Source organism: Vulpes lagopus, chromosome 7, assembly GCF_018345385.1.
Source record: "Vulpes lagopus strain Blue_001 chromosome 7, ASM1834538v1, whole genome shotgun sequence".
NCBI lineage: Eukaryota > Metazoa > Chordata > Mammalia > Carnivora > Canidae > Vulpes > Vulpes lagopus.
Window position 1 is genome coordinate 75,735,661 of NC_054830.1, and position 17,633 is coordinate 75,753,293.

At 38.9% G+C, this 17,633-nt stretch overlaps 1 protein-coding gene across 3 annotated transcripts in view; it reads right to left on the reverse strand.

The window, feature by feature from the left end:
* The window catches only part of INVS (inversin), a 153,513-nt gene that overhangs the window by 75,182 nt on the left and 60,698 nt on the right, over positions 1–17,633 (reverse strand). For all 3 annotated transcript variants that reach the window (XM_041761124.1, XM_041761126.1, XM_041761125.1), the window contains 2 exons: positions 5,609–5,782; positions 1,336–1,503 (listed from right to left, as the gene is read on the reverse strand). In XM_041761124.1, coding sequence (XP_041617058.1) covers positions 1,336–1,503; positions 5,609–5,782 — 342 coding nt within the window. The remainder of the gene's footprint in view (positions 1–1,335; positions 1,504–5,608; positions 5,783–17,633) is intronic.

A 17,633-nucleotide genomic window follows, 5' to 3' on the forward strand; every position in this document is an offset into this window, starting at 1 on the left:
AAAATCACCAGCATAATATTGAACAAGGAAAGCATGTTGCAAAAGAATACATTCAATGTGATTCCATGTATGGAAAATTCAAAAGCATTAAAAATGAAACAATATATTGTTTAGTGATACAAATGTATGTGGTAAAACTATAATGAAAATCAGGAATGATTAACACGAAATTGAGGATGGTGGCTGCTTCTCAGAAAGATGAGAATAGAACAGTGCTGGGAGGTACCCAGAGAGCTTCAAAGGTAACGGTAATCTACTTGTTCTTAGATCAGAGATGAGGGGCACCTAGGTGGCTCAGTCAGTTAAGCGTGGGACTTTTGATTTTGGCTTAGGCCATGATCTTGGGGTTTTGAGATTGAGCCCTGTATTGGGCTCCATGATCGGTGTTGAGCCTGCTTAAGATTCATTCTCTCTCTCCTCCCCTCTGCCCCTTCCCCACCCACTGCTTGCATGCTCTCTCTCTCTCTGCACCCCCCAAAAAAGGAAAACTCAGAGATGAGTACATGCAGAACAGTGCCAGATCCGAGCAGGAGGGTGACGGGAAGGACAAAAAGGACGAAGAGGAAGACATGAGCTTAGATTAATTGTCTGCTGTTCCCAAGGGGTTGGGATTCGCGGCTGGCGACCGCGAGTATTTGTGGTTTCCCTATTCTTTATATCTTACAAGTATTTTACAAATGTTACCTCTATGCAGTATTTAATGAGCATAAGTATAAAACAACGTCAGGGATGATAAACACAAATTGAGTAAAGTACCTGATGGGGGACTGGACAAACGTGGCACGCAGGAGAGAATGTATTGGGAAATTGGCACATAAGAGGGGTGCCAGGGTAGCACAGTTGGTTGAGTGTCTGACTCTTGGTTTTGGCTCAGGTCGTTATCTTAGGGTGGTGAGATCGAACCCTGGTCGGGCTCTGCGCTCAGCATGGAGTCTGCTTGGGATACTCTCTCCCTCACCCTCTGCCCGCCACCCCTACCCTTGCTCTCTCTTTTAAATAAATAAATAAATAAATAAATAAATAAATCAATCAAAAGAAAGGAAGGAAGGAAGGAAGGAAGGAAGGAAGGAAGGAAGGAAGGAAGAAAGAAAGAAAGAAAGAAAGAAAGAAAGAAAGAAAGAAAGAGAAAGAAAGAAAGAAAAACTGGCACAAGGGAATTCTGTGAGGTCTTAAATAGCAGCACTAAAATGTTCTATTTCTTGAGGGATGGGTTCACATGATTGTTGTATTTCTTTTGCTTCATAATTTGTGTGTCATATATAGGCTTTTGTATATTGGCTATTTCAAAATAAAAAGTTGTTTTTTAGAAAGGTCTAGCAGCAGCACCGTACTCACCAGAATGCATCGCACTGTATGAACAGCGCTTGGATCCTTGTGGTTGGCTGCCCAGTGAAGTGGGATCTTGCCTTCAACGTCAGGAATCCCAATGTTGGAATCATGCTTGATAAGCAGCTTCACGTGCTCAGGGTTATTGTAGTAGGCACTCCAATGCAGAGCTGTTTGCTGCAAAATTTAGAGTCTCAAAAAAACAACAGTAACAAGAGTAATAGTAACACAACAAACTTTTCCCAAGCTTTTATTGTGTGACAGGCAGTATTGTATGAGCTTTATACGTTTTACCTCAGATAGTGATTATGACAACTCTGGGAGATAAGGACTCTTGAATTTGCATGTGACTGATGAGAAAATGGAGCACAAGGAGGATGAGTAATCTCCTTAGGGACATAAAGGTAGTAAGTGGTCCAACTAAGATTTTTTTTTTTCAAAAAAAGATTTTATTTATTTATTCATGAGAGACACAGAGAGAGGCAGACATAGGCAGAGGGAGAAGCAGGCTGTATGCAGAGTCCAATGTGGGACTCGATCCTGGGATCACGACCTGAGCCAAAGGCAGATGCTCAACCACTGATCCACCCAGGTGTCCCTCCAACTAAGATTTTTAACCCAGTCAGTCTGAGTGTAGAATCTGACTTCTTAATCATGATAGGCACTTAGGTCATGAGGGACTAATCAATGAGATTAGTAATACTGAGAAAAAGAAAAGCAGTACAGTAGTTTATGAATAACTATCAACAAAGTAAGTGATGATCTTGATATTACACCAAGCACCTTAAGAATTTCATAGAATGTTTTGAATTTCAATATCTATCAAAAAGAAGATCTATGCACAGGAAATCACAGATCTGGAATCCATTTCTTACATCAAAATACAAATTTAAATTTAACTATAATTTTACAGGATAAATTCTTATACCTGCCACTGATGTTAAGACATATGTAGAGAATACAGCAACACTTACTTTATTTCAGATAAAAGTTTATAAATGAACATCTTGATGGGACACCTGGCTGGCTCAGTTGGAAGAGCACACCACTCTTGATCTCAGGGTCTTGAGTTTGAGCCCCATGTGGGGTGTGTAGCTAACTTAAAAATAAATAGAATAAAATGTTGTCATAAATAAAATTTTTTTAAAAATGACATCTCGAACTTATTTGCATTGCTTTAAAATATCCTTTGCCATTCTCATCAATAAACCACAGTAAGAGTAGTTTCCCTATTAAAAAGGTTACTGAGGGAACACAGAAATGGTTGTGCTGTACATTATCCCTTATAAATAGCAGTGTCATCAGTTCAACCTAGAATCAGATCATTTAACAGGCAGGAACCAAACTCACTTGCTACAATGAAAACTTTAAATGTTGACATACACAGTATTCATGGAAAGTGTACCTATGGTCATTTAATAGGAAGAGTCACTCATTACTTTTCATTTAGTAATGATTATAGAAAAAACCAGTCACAAATACAATAGCAAGTAATTTCTGATAGCCACATTTTTTCTTCACTTCTTTTTCTTTCCTTTTTTCCTTTCTAGTAGAGTCCATGCCTAATGTGGGGCTTGAACTCACTTCCCTGAGATCAAGAGCCACATGCTCTACTACTGAGCCAGTCAGGCCCCTGGAGCCACATTTTCTTTTCTTAATTCTTAAAAAAATTTATTTATTTATTTATTTATTTATTTATTTTTCACATTTTCAATAAACAACACGTACCGTTTCTGTAATTCCTTTGCCATGTTATGTTTGTTCTGAATATACTTACTGAAATGTAACATTAGGTCTGTTGAATCTAATAGCACAAGTTTGGAATTATATTTTCAACATCTTTAAAAAATGTTTTTCTAGTAATTTTTTAGAAGATTTTATTTATTTATCCATGAGAGATACAGAGAGAGAGAGAGGCAGAGACACAGGCAGAGGGAGAAGCAGGCTCCATGCAGGAAGCCCGATGTGGGAATCAATCCTGGGACTCCAGGGCCAGGGCCAGAGGCAGGGGCTAAACCACTGAGCCTCCCAGGGATCCCAAGTAATTATTTTTTTTACTGTAGTAAAATACAGGTAACAATTTTTTTTTAAAGATTTTATTTATTTACTCATGAGAGATACAGAGAGAGAGAGAGAGAGAAAGAGAGAGAGGCAGAGACACAGGCGGAGAGAAGCAGGCTCCATGCAAGGAGCCCGACGTGGGACTTGATCCCAGGTCTCCAGGATCACACCCTGGGCCAAAGGCAGCGGTAAACGGCAAAGCCACCTGGGCTGCCCAACAATTGTTTTTACATGTACGGTTCAGTGGCAGGAAGCACATTCCCACTGTTGTGCAACCATCAGCACCTTCCATCCCCAGAACTTTTTCATCTCAAACTGAAACTCCGTGCCCATTCCACAGTGACTCCTAATATCCATCTCCTCCCAGCCTTTGACTTAGCATAGTATCTTCAAAGTTCATTCATGTTGTACCATGCGTCTGACTTTTATTCCTTTTTAAGGCTGAATAATATTCCATCACATGTACTGCATTTTGTTTCTCTAACCATCCAGCAATGGACATTTGGGTCGTGCTCATCTTTTTGCTATTGTGAATAATGCTGCTATGAACATGGATGTATAAATATCTGTTCACATTCCTGAATATCAATTCTTCTGGGAATATGCCCAGAAGTAGAATTTCTGATCATAGAGTAGTTCCATGTTTAGTTTTTTTGAAAAATTGTCATGCTGTTTTCCACAGTGGCTCTGTCATTTTACATTCCTACCAGCACAGCACAGGGTTCAAATTTCTCCACATTTCCACCAAAGTCTGTGATTTTCTGCTTTTGTAATAATAGCCATCCTAAAGGGTATAAGGTGTTGTCTTATGGGTTTTTTTGGGGGGGGGGGTCAGTTTTAATATATGGTATAACATTATTGGTCTGTGATGGATTGGAAATTTGAAGAAAACACAAAAAATGGATCCTTCCCATCAGATTGTTTGAGAATCATGGCTCTAAGCTTTTGTCTTGCTCTCTTCTTGGTGCCTGCCTGGACCTTGCAGATGTTTTTCTATCTGTCTGACTGGATAACCTCCTATCCTTGTTCAGTAACAGAAGAATACATAGGACTGGAAGATAGCAGGGAGTTCCTAGAAGATACTGGGGAAGATATTATAGAGCCTAAAGACATCTGTGACTTTGTAAGCGATTAATGGTCTTTGTGGTTTGATCAAAGTGCTTTTTTAGTGATATATTAGCACTACAAATGCTGTGAGTAAGGAATAATATTAGTTTATGGTTGTTGTAAAATAAAGTCAAAGTTAATTTCAGAACCCTGGGTTATGTGAGTAATAGCTAAACAAAATCTAAAAACTACACAAAGAAACTGTGAGAATGAAGGGATCATGAACCCAGAGGGTTTAATCCTAAGTGTTTTAATTACACGGGAGTATTGGAGTTAGCAAGACTCTGTGATTCGGTGCCTGGTGGAAAGGAAGAGGATTTTTGCGCACTCGTCTAATCGAACACCACAATTTTTTCCTGTAAACAATGATTAAAGCATTGATCAAAACAGTGACCGGCTTGTACAATATGCTAAAATTCAAGGTCTGGGAAGATGAGGGATCCCAGCAACAAATGGCAGAGCAGCTGTGAGAGCCAAAATGAAATGAATGGTATTTATTTTATAACTAACATGTATCGAGAGCATCCTATGCACTAGGCATTGTGTTAAACCCTATTTATATATCTTATCTCATTTTATTTTCAACAACCCTATCATTCCCTTTTCACACAGGAGAAAATTGAAGCATATAGTGGAGTTAAGAAAATTTGCCCAAAGGTGCAGAACAAGTAAGTAGTGGCTTCTAGATGGAAACCCAAGGACTCTGATGCTAAAGCCCAGGCCATTAAACTACTATGCACTGCCTACATTGCCCCAGGCATTTGGCCACCACAATCTAACCACCAATGGAAATTATCGCTACTAGCTATGAAATAATAGGGTCTGGGGGTAGGTCTGGGTTGAATTCTGGTCCTGCCACTTGGATCTTGGACAGAATTTTAGTCTCACACTTCAGTTTCCCCATCAGTGAAAAGGAGGTGATACTATCTACCATACATGGTTGGTAGAAGGAGAAAATGACAGAATTTAAGTGAAATGTTTCACTGGGAAGTATGGGGATTAGGAAATGTTCCATCAAGTGTATGAGTGATAATTCTTCCTTGAGATTTCACATCATAAAAGGAAGCATTTGTTCTTTGCTCTTATTTGCCTCCAATTCTGACAAGTCCCTTACCTTGTTTTTATCCTGTGTATCCACTTCTCCTGGTGCCATAAACTTCAGCAGAAGCGCCAAACACTTGGGGCTCTTGTGCCGGGTGGCCAAGTGCAAAGGGGTCATCTCTTCCAGATCCTTTTGCATCCAGTTTGCCCGGCGTGTAAGTAGGAGTTTCATGAAACGATAATTTCCCTAAAAAAAAAAAATAATAATAAAAATAAAAAATGATAAGAGGACATTTAGCTTGGGGCCAAACATGTTCGAAATTTTAAAACTTTTTAAGCAGTTTAATTATTCTACAAGAGTAAAAACATTCAGATAAATTCATCCAATGAAAAATACGTATAAGTCCATTATTCCATCAATTGTTTTACTTTTTCATGTTCCCTTCCAACCACTTCCTGGTGCATACGGTTTATACAGTGGCTGGTTGATGTTTCTTTTTTTAATTTTTTTTTATTTTAAAGATTTTATTTATTTATTCATGAAAGACTGAGAGAGAGGCAGAGACACAGGCAGAGGGAGAAGCAGGCTCCATGCAGGGAGCCCGACATGGGATTTGATCCTAGGACTCCAGGATCACGCCCTAGGCCGAAGGCAGGCACCAAACTGCTAAGTCACCCAGGGATTCCCCTGGTCGATGTTTCATTGTGTTTAAAGCACTATCTTTTATTTAGCTGTCCCTATGATCCTTTCCAGCATTTTTTTTTCTTTCTTTCTTTTTCTTTTCTTTTCTTTTTTTTTTTTTTAAAGATTTTACTTATTTATTCATGAGAGACACACAGAGAGAGGGCAGACACATAGGCAAAGGGAGAAGCAGAATCCCCATGGGGAGTCTGAATGCAGGACTCGATCCCAGGACCCCGGGATCATGATCTGAGCCAAAGGCAGAAGCTCAACCACTGAGCCACCCAGGTGCCCCTTCAATATTTTCTTTTATAAGAATGCTGCAATGTACTTTTATTTCCACATAGTATTTCTTTTCTTTTTTTTTTCCATACAAATAAATGATAAGGAATCAATCCACTGGGTCAAAGGAGTTTGTACAGTTTATGGGTTTTGGCATATTTTCCAAATGGCTACCTACTAGTGGCAATGGGTAGATAGTTTCAGCTTGTTTTGACCAATATGGCATCTGTGATTTACATGCAAAGTATAACAACCTTGTGAAATGAGTGGAGATTTAAAAACCTAAACCCCAGGTGAGGGGAATGAGATTCACCCAGGTTGAATGTTTTGTTCACAGTCATCTGATTAATAAAATAGGTGGTTAGTTTTCTTGGAGAGAGCTCTGTACAGTTACAACTGAGATAGATGCATCTTTGTTCAGAGTCTGGGTCCTAGACTCATCTGGTCACCTAAACGCCAGCCCAGGAATCACTGCAGGCTGTCCACTTGCAGGCAGTACTCTCCACATCAGTTAAACTCTCCAATCTGGTACTGTCAACCCATCCAGAGAAAGCAGTTTAGCTCCAGAGGCTACAGCACTGGTGGGGATCCAGGTCAACTGTATGTGTATGTAATATGGGAGCTTTGAACCAAAACAGAACCCTCAAAAACTAGTTCTTCGGAGCTCCTTCCTGAGATCTGGTCCCATATATCCAATTCTGGTTGGGGCCTTCAGCTTGCCTGGTACCATGAATATCTGACATTCAACATGATCAAACAGTATGGCATGAACCAGTTAGTTCTCTGCCTGTTTCATGCCTGCATATTCCTCCCTATTCAAAGCAGAGCGGTAATCCTTTTCATCTTCTGAGATCCTCTACGTCCTTAATGTTGTTGGAAAGGGGATTTTTTTTTTAGCATTATAATGCATTGATAGTCTAAAAAGACTATAGTCTAAAATAGTCTAAAAATCCCACAGATGGTAGCTTTGCCCCATTGGCTCACTCAAAAAAGCCAAGTGACTCAGCTCAATTGTTTCCTCTCAGGAAGACTTTCCTTGACCACACTAATGGAAATTACTTTGTTAGGCTTTATTCTAGTACCTTTCCCATTTCCTTCACAGCAATTTGCTCAGCTTACAGTTACATATGTAATTGCTTATTTCCCTTCACTGTGATCTCCGTCACAGGCTGTAAGCATCATGGAGGCAGAGACTATATTTTATCGAGCGTTGTACTCAGCATAGCTCCTGGCACAACAGACATGTTTGCTTGAGCCCTGAGTCAAGGAGTGGACATAAAATATCTTCCAGAGGTTTTTCTTTTTGTTTGAACATTCTTAATGTTGCTATATTAGATCATAACAGTTAAGAATCCTAATACTCAGATCTCTGGTAGTGGGTCACTCCTACTTTTTAATGTTTTATTTATTTGGGCATCATTCATCTGGGTTTCTCATGTCATCCAATGGCAGCTTTTGAGAGGTAAGGTGCTAAAATTTCCTCAAGAGGGCACCCTGCTCTAAATCTCTTGCCATCTTTTCTTTGAAGAAAGAAATGGTACCCAGGAATAACAAATCTATATGGTACTTCTTACCAAAAAATAAGACTTGACCTTTTTTGAGCATAACATTTCAAATATTACAGAATAATTCATCATGACCTTTTAAAGATATTCAATCAGACAATCATTTTGATTCTGAAAAGGGAAGGAAAAAAAAAGAATATGTTGGTGTGGGTGACTACTGGCTTACAGACACAGCACTTACATTGTTCTGGGGATTCAACCTATACAAAGCAAGATGCACTCAGTAATAATATTTATTTATATGTCCACTCACAAAACCCTCATTGAGTCCTGTTATGAAGCAGGCAGTATAGCAAAATGTTTACACTAAACTTTACTTAGTACAAAGCTCTTTGATATAGATTTCATCTTTGTTCCTTACAGAAGTAAAAGGAAAGGTTTTACAGATGAGGTAAAGTATCTTCCTGTGCCTTGATTTCCTCATCTGCAAAATAGGGCTAACAGGAATTGAGATTATTGTGCATGTGAAATGATAAAGATCGTAGTTGTAAAGTACTCAGAACAGTGCACAAAGCAAATGCTTGGTAAATGTTTGCTAGTTTTATTATGAACAGCCTTCCAGTGTGGGGGAGGCAACAGGACGTAGCCGATCAAGTAGAACCAAGAATGGCTCATGATGGAGGGCATACGGATAGAAAGATCTGACTCTCCATATGCACTTCAACTGGTGATTATGGAGAGAACCAAGGTTAGGGACAAATAAGAGTAAAAATAGTTGGAATGTTAGAAATAGTAGTTTTCTGATTTTTTTTTTTTTTGCATTGAGAAAGATGCCTATATTCTACCTACAGATAATGATGACATTGGACTAGTAAGGGCATGCCCAGAAGGAATTCAGCTGGAGCCCTGGGGAGATGTCAGCTTCTGTTCCAAAGGACAGAGACACAAAAGAGTTATTATCTATGAATGCTGGAACTAGAAACACCATAATCTGTTTGGACACGGTCAACTTCCTGGTCTCATGAACAAGCATTTATAAGATGCCCTGGGTATGCAAACTCAATTCTGAGAATGAGCAGAGGAGACAGAACTCCAAGAGCTAAAATCAGGAGAATATTTCTAGAGTCAGTGGAAAAGAGGAAGATACCAGTCTGAGACAGCAAGCTACTTTGATAACTCTCTGAAGGTTGTAGGACTCTGGGGACTCATATCCCAGACAATTTTACTTCCTGTAAAGCCCCCTGGATACAAAAACAAACAAACAAAATGTCTAAATGTTTCCTCAATATTGCTTGAAATTCAGACTTCTTAAGTTTTCTGGTTGATTCCTAAATGCAAGAATTAGGAGGATTTGGAAATTAATCATTTAGCACCATCTCTTAGGGGCACACAGAACCTGATCCTGAGGGATCTGCTTTTATAATTTCTAACTGAGTAGGAAACAGTAAAAGAGTGAAGGAGATAAAAAAATCAAGAGTATGTATTCTTTTAAAAAAATAGATCTTATTTATTTATTTGAGAGAGAGTGAGAGAGCCCAACGGAAGGAGGGGGTCTGAGGCGGTGGGGAGGAAGGGCAGGGAGCTCAGGGATCATGACGTGAGCTGAAGGCAGATGCTTAACCAACTGGGCACCCAGGTGCCCCAGAGGAGTAGATGGTCAAGAAAACTGGTAGTAGTGAGCACAAGTAAGAGAGCTGAAGGTATAGAAACGTCCTGATTTAGTCACTAAGAGGACATTAACTCTGATGTGATCAGGTCTGTTATGCCACTGAAATGAAAAAACATTTACTAATGTCTCTGAAACACTGAATGAGATACTTAATAGGTAGCCATAATCCTCACCTTAATATTCCTGTCATTAACAAGAGCTTCTTTAGTCTGAGATGCAAATGATTATAACATTTGGATTTCCCCTATATACATGAAAAGGACTATGAAATCTAAAAGGGTAAAAAAGGATAAAAAAGTTCTCTGATGTGGAGAACAGCATTTGAGAGGAGTCTGGGAAACAAATCCAACCAAAATGCTACTTTTAATCTTATATTTTTTGTCTGTCCAGTTCTCTAAAATGGACTTTTTTTTTTTTTTTTTAGAAAAAAGCATATAGTCAGGTAATCTTAATAACAATAATAAGGAGTTTTGAGTGAAATGCCTTGATATTTTCCTTTAGGTTTTTTATGTTTAAGAAATAAAACACAACAGAGATAGTGGATGCTCCCTTTATGGCCCTCTCCAATGCCAACACCTTCCCTCTCTTTTTAGAGACTACTACCCTGAGTTTGGTGTTTATCATTTCAATGAATGCTTTAATACTTTTGCTTCTTACACATATATGTATCCATAAGCTACAGAGCATTGCTTTACATGTTTTCAATCTTTATATAAATAGTACTGTATGAATCACTTGCCACTTTTTACTCAAAGCAGCATTTTTGAGATTTATCCAAGTGGCTCTGGTTCATACATTTTCATTGGAGAAAGTATTTTGTCATATGAAAATAACTGTAGGTCTTTATTCTCTAGAGGAATATTTAGCATGTTTCCCATTTTTTACTATTCCAGACAATATTGTAGTAAATTTTCTTGTACATGTCTCCTGGTAAAATGTGCACGAATTTCTGTAACTGCCAGGTTGAAATTGCTCTTTAAAGTAGCTACTCCAATTTATATTCCCCCCAGTAATGTACAAGAATTCTTATTGCTGCACATCCTCACCACACTTGGTTTTGTCACACTTGTTAACTTTTGCCAATAAAACAGATAACACAATTATGTTTTACTCTGGACTGAATTTTCATTTCCCTGATTGAGGTGGAATGTTTTTATATGTTTATTGGCCATTTGCTTCCTCTTCTGTGACTAGCCTTTTTTGTTTTGTTTACTCATTTCCCAATTTAGTTATTTGTCTTTTTCTTAATGATCTGTAGGAGTTATTTACATATTCTGGGTACTAATTCTTGGTTGGTTTTGCAAATATCTCCTCTCTTTGTGTGGCTTGTCTTTTGCTTTGTTTATGCTCTTCAACTGGGAATGAATTCATGATCTGAATAATGATATTGCTAGCTTTCTTAGCGTTAGAGTTCTTCATCTATTTTGGAATTTTTGTTTGCAGGCTCATTTTAAAAAGAAGACTGTTTGCTGTTGTTTTCCTTTCCTTTCCTTTTTTCCCCCTCTCTCTTCCCTTGCTCACCCTTACAGCTGCTAACACCCACTCCTGGCCCACTAAGAATCTGCTCTTATAATGTTCCCTTGCAGCCCTATCTCTACTGATATGAGGGATGCTTTCCTTGTCTGGAGGCTTGATCTTTGTCCTGCTCCTTCCATTTCTCTAGATAAAGAGCTTCCTCTAAAACTGTAGCCTCATATTAAGGTAAACAATACTCCCTAATTCTAAGTATTTCCTTGGCTTTAGTGTGAATATGACCACTCTTCACTCAGTGGGAAAAATGGGAGTATCTTCCTGAACCAGAATATCTGAAATCATAGAATACAAGATTGTTTTCTGTTCCTGGTTAAGTGCCTTAATTATTAACTTCTAGACTACTGGCAACTGATCTCCAAAACATTTTGAATCTCTACCTCTACATTTCTTCTCCAAGTGGCTACCATATTTTCTTTATCTGACTCCTGGGAACTTTTGCTATTTGCTTCCTCTTTAGCTGAAACAATTACTTGAACAGACTCCAAAGCTGAAGACTTGGCTAACCCTACCTGTAGTGGCTCTTCTCCCTATTGAAACACCAAAAGAGAACGGATATTTTCCCCAAAAACAATACAGTACTTTGGGACTCACATGTTTCTCAAGATCTTTGCATTCTTGTTCTATGTCCTCAGCACTTATATTTACTCTCAGTGTAGTTGAGAAGACAACTGTTGACTATATATACAAGTGTTCACTACATTTTTTTGGTTCATTTTTGAGTTTTTATAGAACTTTGTCCTGGAAATATTATAACTATATATATATATCTATAAAATAGCACATATGAATGTAAGGTAGGCATGCTGTCATATCTCATTTTAAATGCTAATCATATAACGTACAATAAGATACATTATTTACAACTGAAATGGAGATAATAGAAATGTGATTTGTTAATAATTCTAATGATATCTCTATAATTATATATTTATAAACTCCCAAGGCATTTGCAATATTAATTTTTTTAAAGAATCACTATCCCTAGGAAGTATTTAGGTCACAAATATCAGTGATTTCATTATATTACATTTTTTCTGTAATGGTTACAGACACAAATAGTCTTGGAAATACCACAATAGTGTTGGGAGTAGAAATCTGCCATGGGTCCTGAGTATCCCTGCATGTGTTTACTGGGTATGCCAAGAATGCAAAGCCTTGACTCCTCTTTATTTAGGCCATTTCTCAGAGTTGGGTTTGCAGCAAGCAATCCTGAAGGACATTAATGTCATCCAGGACATCAGGCAAGGAGCAGGCTTGCTTAGTACACACTACAGTCTGGGGATTCCCCAAACTCAGCATTTCTCAGATGTCACACAAACCCACTGTATTCCCAGAGTCTGTCTAGGTCCTCTGCGTTGCTCCCATAGTTCTTGGGAGCAAGAGAAACTGATGCAAGCAAGCAAATGCTCATGTTATTGTACCATCAATAAGTAGTAAAGCTTTTTTGTCTCTTTTGGTAGTCTTGTGTCTTCTACTGGTACCCATAGACAATTTATCACACCTTATAATAAGTTAGCATGCACCAAAGAAAAAAGTAGGGTAAAATTAAATCCAAGCCCTGGCAATGCAGGCAATGAGGAAGGGATGCTGACAAAGACATAGTTTCCTTGACGAGTAAGCACAAGGACTCTGCAGGCCAAGTTCAGGGATACGAAGACTCTCTGAGGTGGTATCCAACTGGTAGGCAAGGTGGGGGAGGTAAGAGGTCACACTATCCTATCTGTTAATGAATCTAAATGGTGGCAAGTAGAACTAAAACAATGAACCCAAATGGTGCTTTGGTCTCTGCTCACCTTCCTGTGGGCAGGCAAAGGAAGGGATATTAGCATGACTATGGGGCAGCAACCTGAAGGCAATATGGTTGTGGCTGCTGAGCCAAGGATCCAAAGTGAAAACAAGGAGAGCAAGGAGGAATGAACAGCGGCTCAAAAGTGAAAGTAAATGCAAAGACTTGCCTAATAGCACAGAGCCAACTGCCTCAGGTATCAGATCCCTGCTATAGCCTTATTTGTCTGGCAATGAGGACAAAGCACTGGGTGCAGAGGTCGTCACTATCTAAAGTAAAGCTCCTGGCTTAATAGTGCCCTTGATGCCCTGAATGTCTTGGCCTGGTTTACTGATGATTTAGCTAAATTAAAACCTGATGGCATCCACTGGGAGGCAGTCCCACCTCAATGACAACTTGGGAAAACTGACTATGATAAAGGGGAGTCAGCCCAGAGGTCTGAAATGAAAGCCATCATCCTTACCTTAGACAATATTCCTAAGAACAGGGTATGTTTTTACTGCCTCTTGGGTTGTTGCTAATGCTCTAGTCATCTGGTCTGCCATGGGGAAGACTCTAGGTGGTGGTAGATGAAAGATACTCCTCTTTGTGGCTGCAAATTATAGAAACAATTGTGTCTTCCAATTAAACAGCCTGAATCTCTCTGTAGAAACCTATAATAAGGGCTCATTCTCTTATAAGACCAACCGGAATCAGGCTGCTGAATAAGCCTGCATTGCCCAAGTCATTGGTCATTTACCACCTGGATCCATCACAGCACTAAACATGGCAATGAATCCATTATCATAGACTAGGCCTAAAGTAAAAGGTACGTGTTTGATGTAGAAGCTACCACTGCATACCAAACTTGTGTATTCTTCTATGTAGGTCTATTTTTGTGTGTGTGATGAAAGAGGCCACGTTATAGGGCAGCTCCTGCTCATTCCTTGCAAGGACTTTTTGACAACTCCTTGCCAAGGTCACCTCATGCCCACCACTGCCGACATTTTTCAGGTTATGATATTGTTGTTTTAGTCTGATTAGCCTATACCAGCCACAGCACCGAGGCCATTGAAATGAAAACATTTCATGTTTCGGGGTTTCCAGACCATCATAGTCTGATTATGGTATATCTTTTGTCACAAAGACCACTGAACAACAGACCAATACTTAAGGTATTTGATTGGTGTTCTTTGTTTTCTACCACCCTCAAGAATCTCAAATTGTTGAGAGAGGGCATGGGTTCCTCCAAAATAAACTCAAAAAGATTTCTGAATCTACCTCAGTTACCTCCTCTTGGTCCACACACCTAAGAGAGGCAGTTTGGCTGTTGAATGTGGCCACCCCTAGAAAGAGTTCATATCCTCAGGGCAGTCTCCTGGTAAATAATCAGAGCAAAGGAGTGGGGATTATACATACCTATTTTAAAAATCTGGGAATCTTCCTGGCCCATTCATGGTTATATGCTTCTTTCTTTCCCTGAGGAGCTATCCCAGGCTGACCTGGTTGGTATAGCCCCTGAATGGCAGCCCAGCCAAAAAGGGACTTAGAGATTCAAATTTATTCTGGTTTAGCCACTTGGGTTTGTTTGGTGGACACAGTCCTAGATCATAAACATCCATAATGACCGCCTGATTGAGTACCCTGTTTACTAAGTCTTCCTACAGTGCTCACATAGGCCAAGGTGGGGAATATAATGAGTCTCTGTAAATTTGCTCCATATGCATCTACCCTTCTAGATGAAGGGTATGGGTGCAAGCAGTAGATAATTGGAGAAAAGGTGAAGAGATATAGCCATTTGGATGGGATACACTAATTTTTGGATGGGATACACTTCAGCATCTGGGAAGGAAATACCTTAGATCTTGGAAGGATAATTAACACTCTTTGTCCTTTGGATCCAGTACTGCATTCTGGATATTGTTTGCTGCCTGAATCAAAGACTAACTGAGGCTAACGATAGGATCATTTCTTGTGTTTGTCACTGCCACTCACCTGCTATGAAATAAAAAATTCGAGTGGACATGGATGGTCTTGAAATTTTCTGCTGTGCTTGACACCATCAATGGCAGTGCCTGAATGTGAACCCCCTCATACATGTAGAAACACAGGACTGGCTAAACCTCATTTTAGCTTAATGGATACAAATAAATATGTCTCTCCTGGTGTGTAAGGAGCTTTGGGCTATGCCACATATGACAACTGAAGCTATAACTGCTTGGTGTTACTGCCCATGTGGCCTAGCCAAATTAATGTAATGTAATGGTGATCCAGGCTTAATAGCAAATCCTAAACTAAAGTAACTTGTGCCTTTTTCAGGTTATATATTTGTATATAGGGGAGAAAGGACCATGAAATATTCCTCCATTGGTCCATCTAGGACTTCCTGTAATTATTGGTAATCCCACCAAAGATTAGTAGGTCAATCAAACTCCCTTGCACAAGTCATAATAGATAATAGACTAGTCTTAGAGTGCATCCTGGTTGTATAAAGTAAGACCTACTGTTTCCCCTGGTACTTATTAACAGTTGACTTAATCCCAGACACTGAGGGGCATAGTTGAATCAATACTGCAAGTTGTTCTCATCCTGCTGCTTTGAGTCCTATTAATTAAATGTCATATGAGACATATTAAACAGATTTGTTTTCAGCCTCTGTTGGTCAGATTAATCAGAGTAGCTAATGGAATAGCATGCTCATGTTAAGAACATGTAGGACTAAGTGATGGATTGTTGGGAGAGGCAATCTACCATGGACCCTAATCATCTCTGCATGTTCTTTTTTTTCTTTTTAAGATTTATTTATTTGAGAGAGAGAGAGAGAGAGAGAGAGAGAGAGAGAAAGTGCACACGAGCATTGAGTATGTGAATGGGGGGAGGGGAAGAGGGATGGTAAAATCCCAAAGCAGACTCCATGCTGACCTCAGAGTCTGATGCAGACCTCGATCTCATGACCCTGAGATCATGATCTGAGCTGAAACCAAAAATCAGATGCTTAACTGACTGAGTCACCCATAGGTGCTCCCATCTCTGCATATTCTTATGGCAAAAATGCAAAGTCCTGACCATTCTTGACTTACACAAGTTCTCAGGGATGTGCTGGCAGCAATCAACTGGAGAGATGAGGTCATTTTTTCCCTCTGTGCTTAATTATTGCTTATTATAAAAGCAGCAGATTCCTCAGTTCTGATGGAAACCTACCATGTAGGTAGGTAGGTAGAAGGCCCAGATCATCCATCATCTGGTAACTGGGAAACTCCCTCATCATTCTTGGGGGCAAGGAAAATCAATGCAAACATATAGGTGCTGATGATTTTTATAATGCTGTCTTGTTAAACTTCTTTGTTTCTGACCTTGGAGTCTATTGTCAGTATACATGAAACAGTAATAGACCAACTTCTTACCTTGTTTGTAGAGTAAAATAAAATTTCAAATCCTGAAAATAATTCTTTATTTTCGTAATATGAAATAAAGTATAAGAAGACCTGAAACACATTAGAGAGGTGGGCAAGGGAGAGAAAATGGGAAGTCTAATACAGCAGGACAAAGAGTCTAAAATTTATTGTTACAGGTAACAGGGAGCCAATGAGGAGTTTAAGAAAGAAATGACATGAGTGAATTTGTGTTTTTTAAAAAAATACCCTGGAGGCTGTGTGAAGCATCAATTTGAGGGGGACAAAACCTTGACAATGAGGAAAGGCCAGTCAGAGGGCCTTACTAGAACAATTCAGAATAGAAATGTTGAGAGCTAAGTGAAAATAAGAAGACAGATTAGTGAAATATATAAGAGGACTCCTACATGGGTAGAAGATGGAGAGCGGTGTCAACAACTGGAAAGATGGAAAGAAAATGGGGTTAGGAATGAAGATTTTGAGTTCTATTTTTTTTTTGCATGTGGAATTTGGGGCTCGAGGGATGTCAATATAGAGATGCCTAGCAAAAATAACAAAAAATGAAATGAATACATACGGATCTGAAGATGGGAGGAGATGGCTAGATTCAAGATATAGGGTTATAAACCATCTATATTAATAGCTGCTTTAACTGCTTTCCCCAAACAATAATTCCTGCCATAAACTAAAGTCATAAAATTGGAAAAATGAAACTTTACATCCTTATTAAAATAAGGATGTAAATATAAACATAATTTAAACAGCCACATAGGTAGCTCAGTATAATACAATCTAGTATTGTTCTTTTTCCTGGGCCAGGAGATACCACTACTAACTACATCAAATATAGAGTATAAGTGGATTGGAAAAGAATGGCCCTTCCTCATTATTCTTGTTTGCTTGGCTCATTTTCTCGTTTCAGTTGATTTAGGTGTCTTATTGTACTCTGGTTTCTTGGACTTTTGTTTAAGGTGACTCTATAAGAAAGCAAAAAGTTACAAAACCCACGTTTTTGAATGACATGACTTCACTGGGCTTTAGAACTGAAATTAAATCTGCGCTGTTTCCCCCAGTTTCAGATATTCTTTTTCCATAAATTTCTGATAGTCCAGTCCAATCACTAGGCTTTATAGCTAAAATCTCTAATTTCTAATTACCCAACAACTATGATGGTAACCACATCACTAACCTGCCACCTTCAGCAAATCTTTAAAACTATTTTTTTAAAAGCTATTTGAGAATTCTCTAAGCAAAGGCTAAGAATGGCACT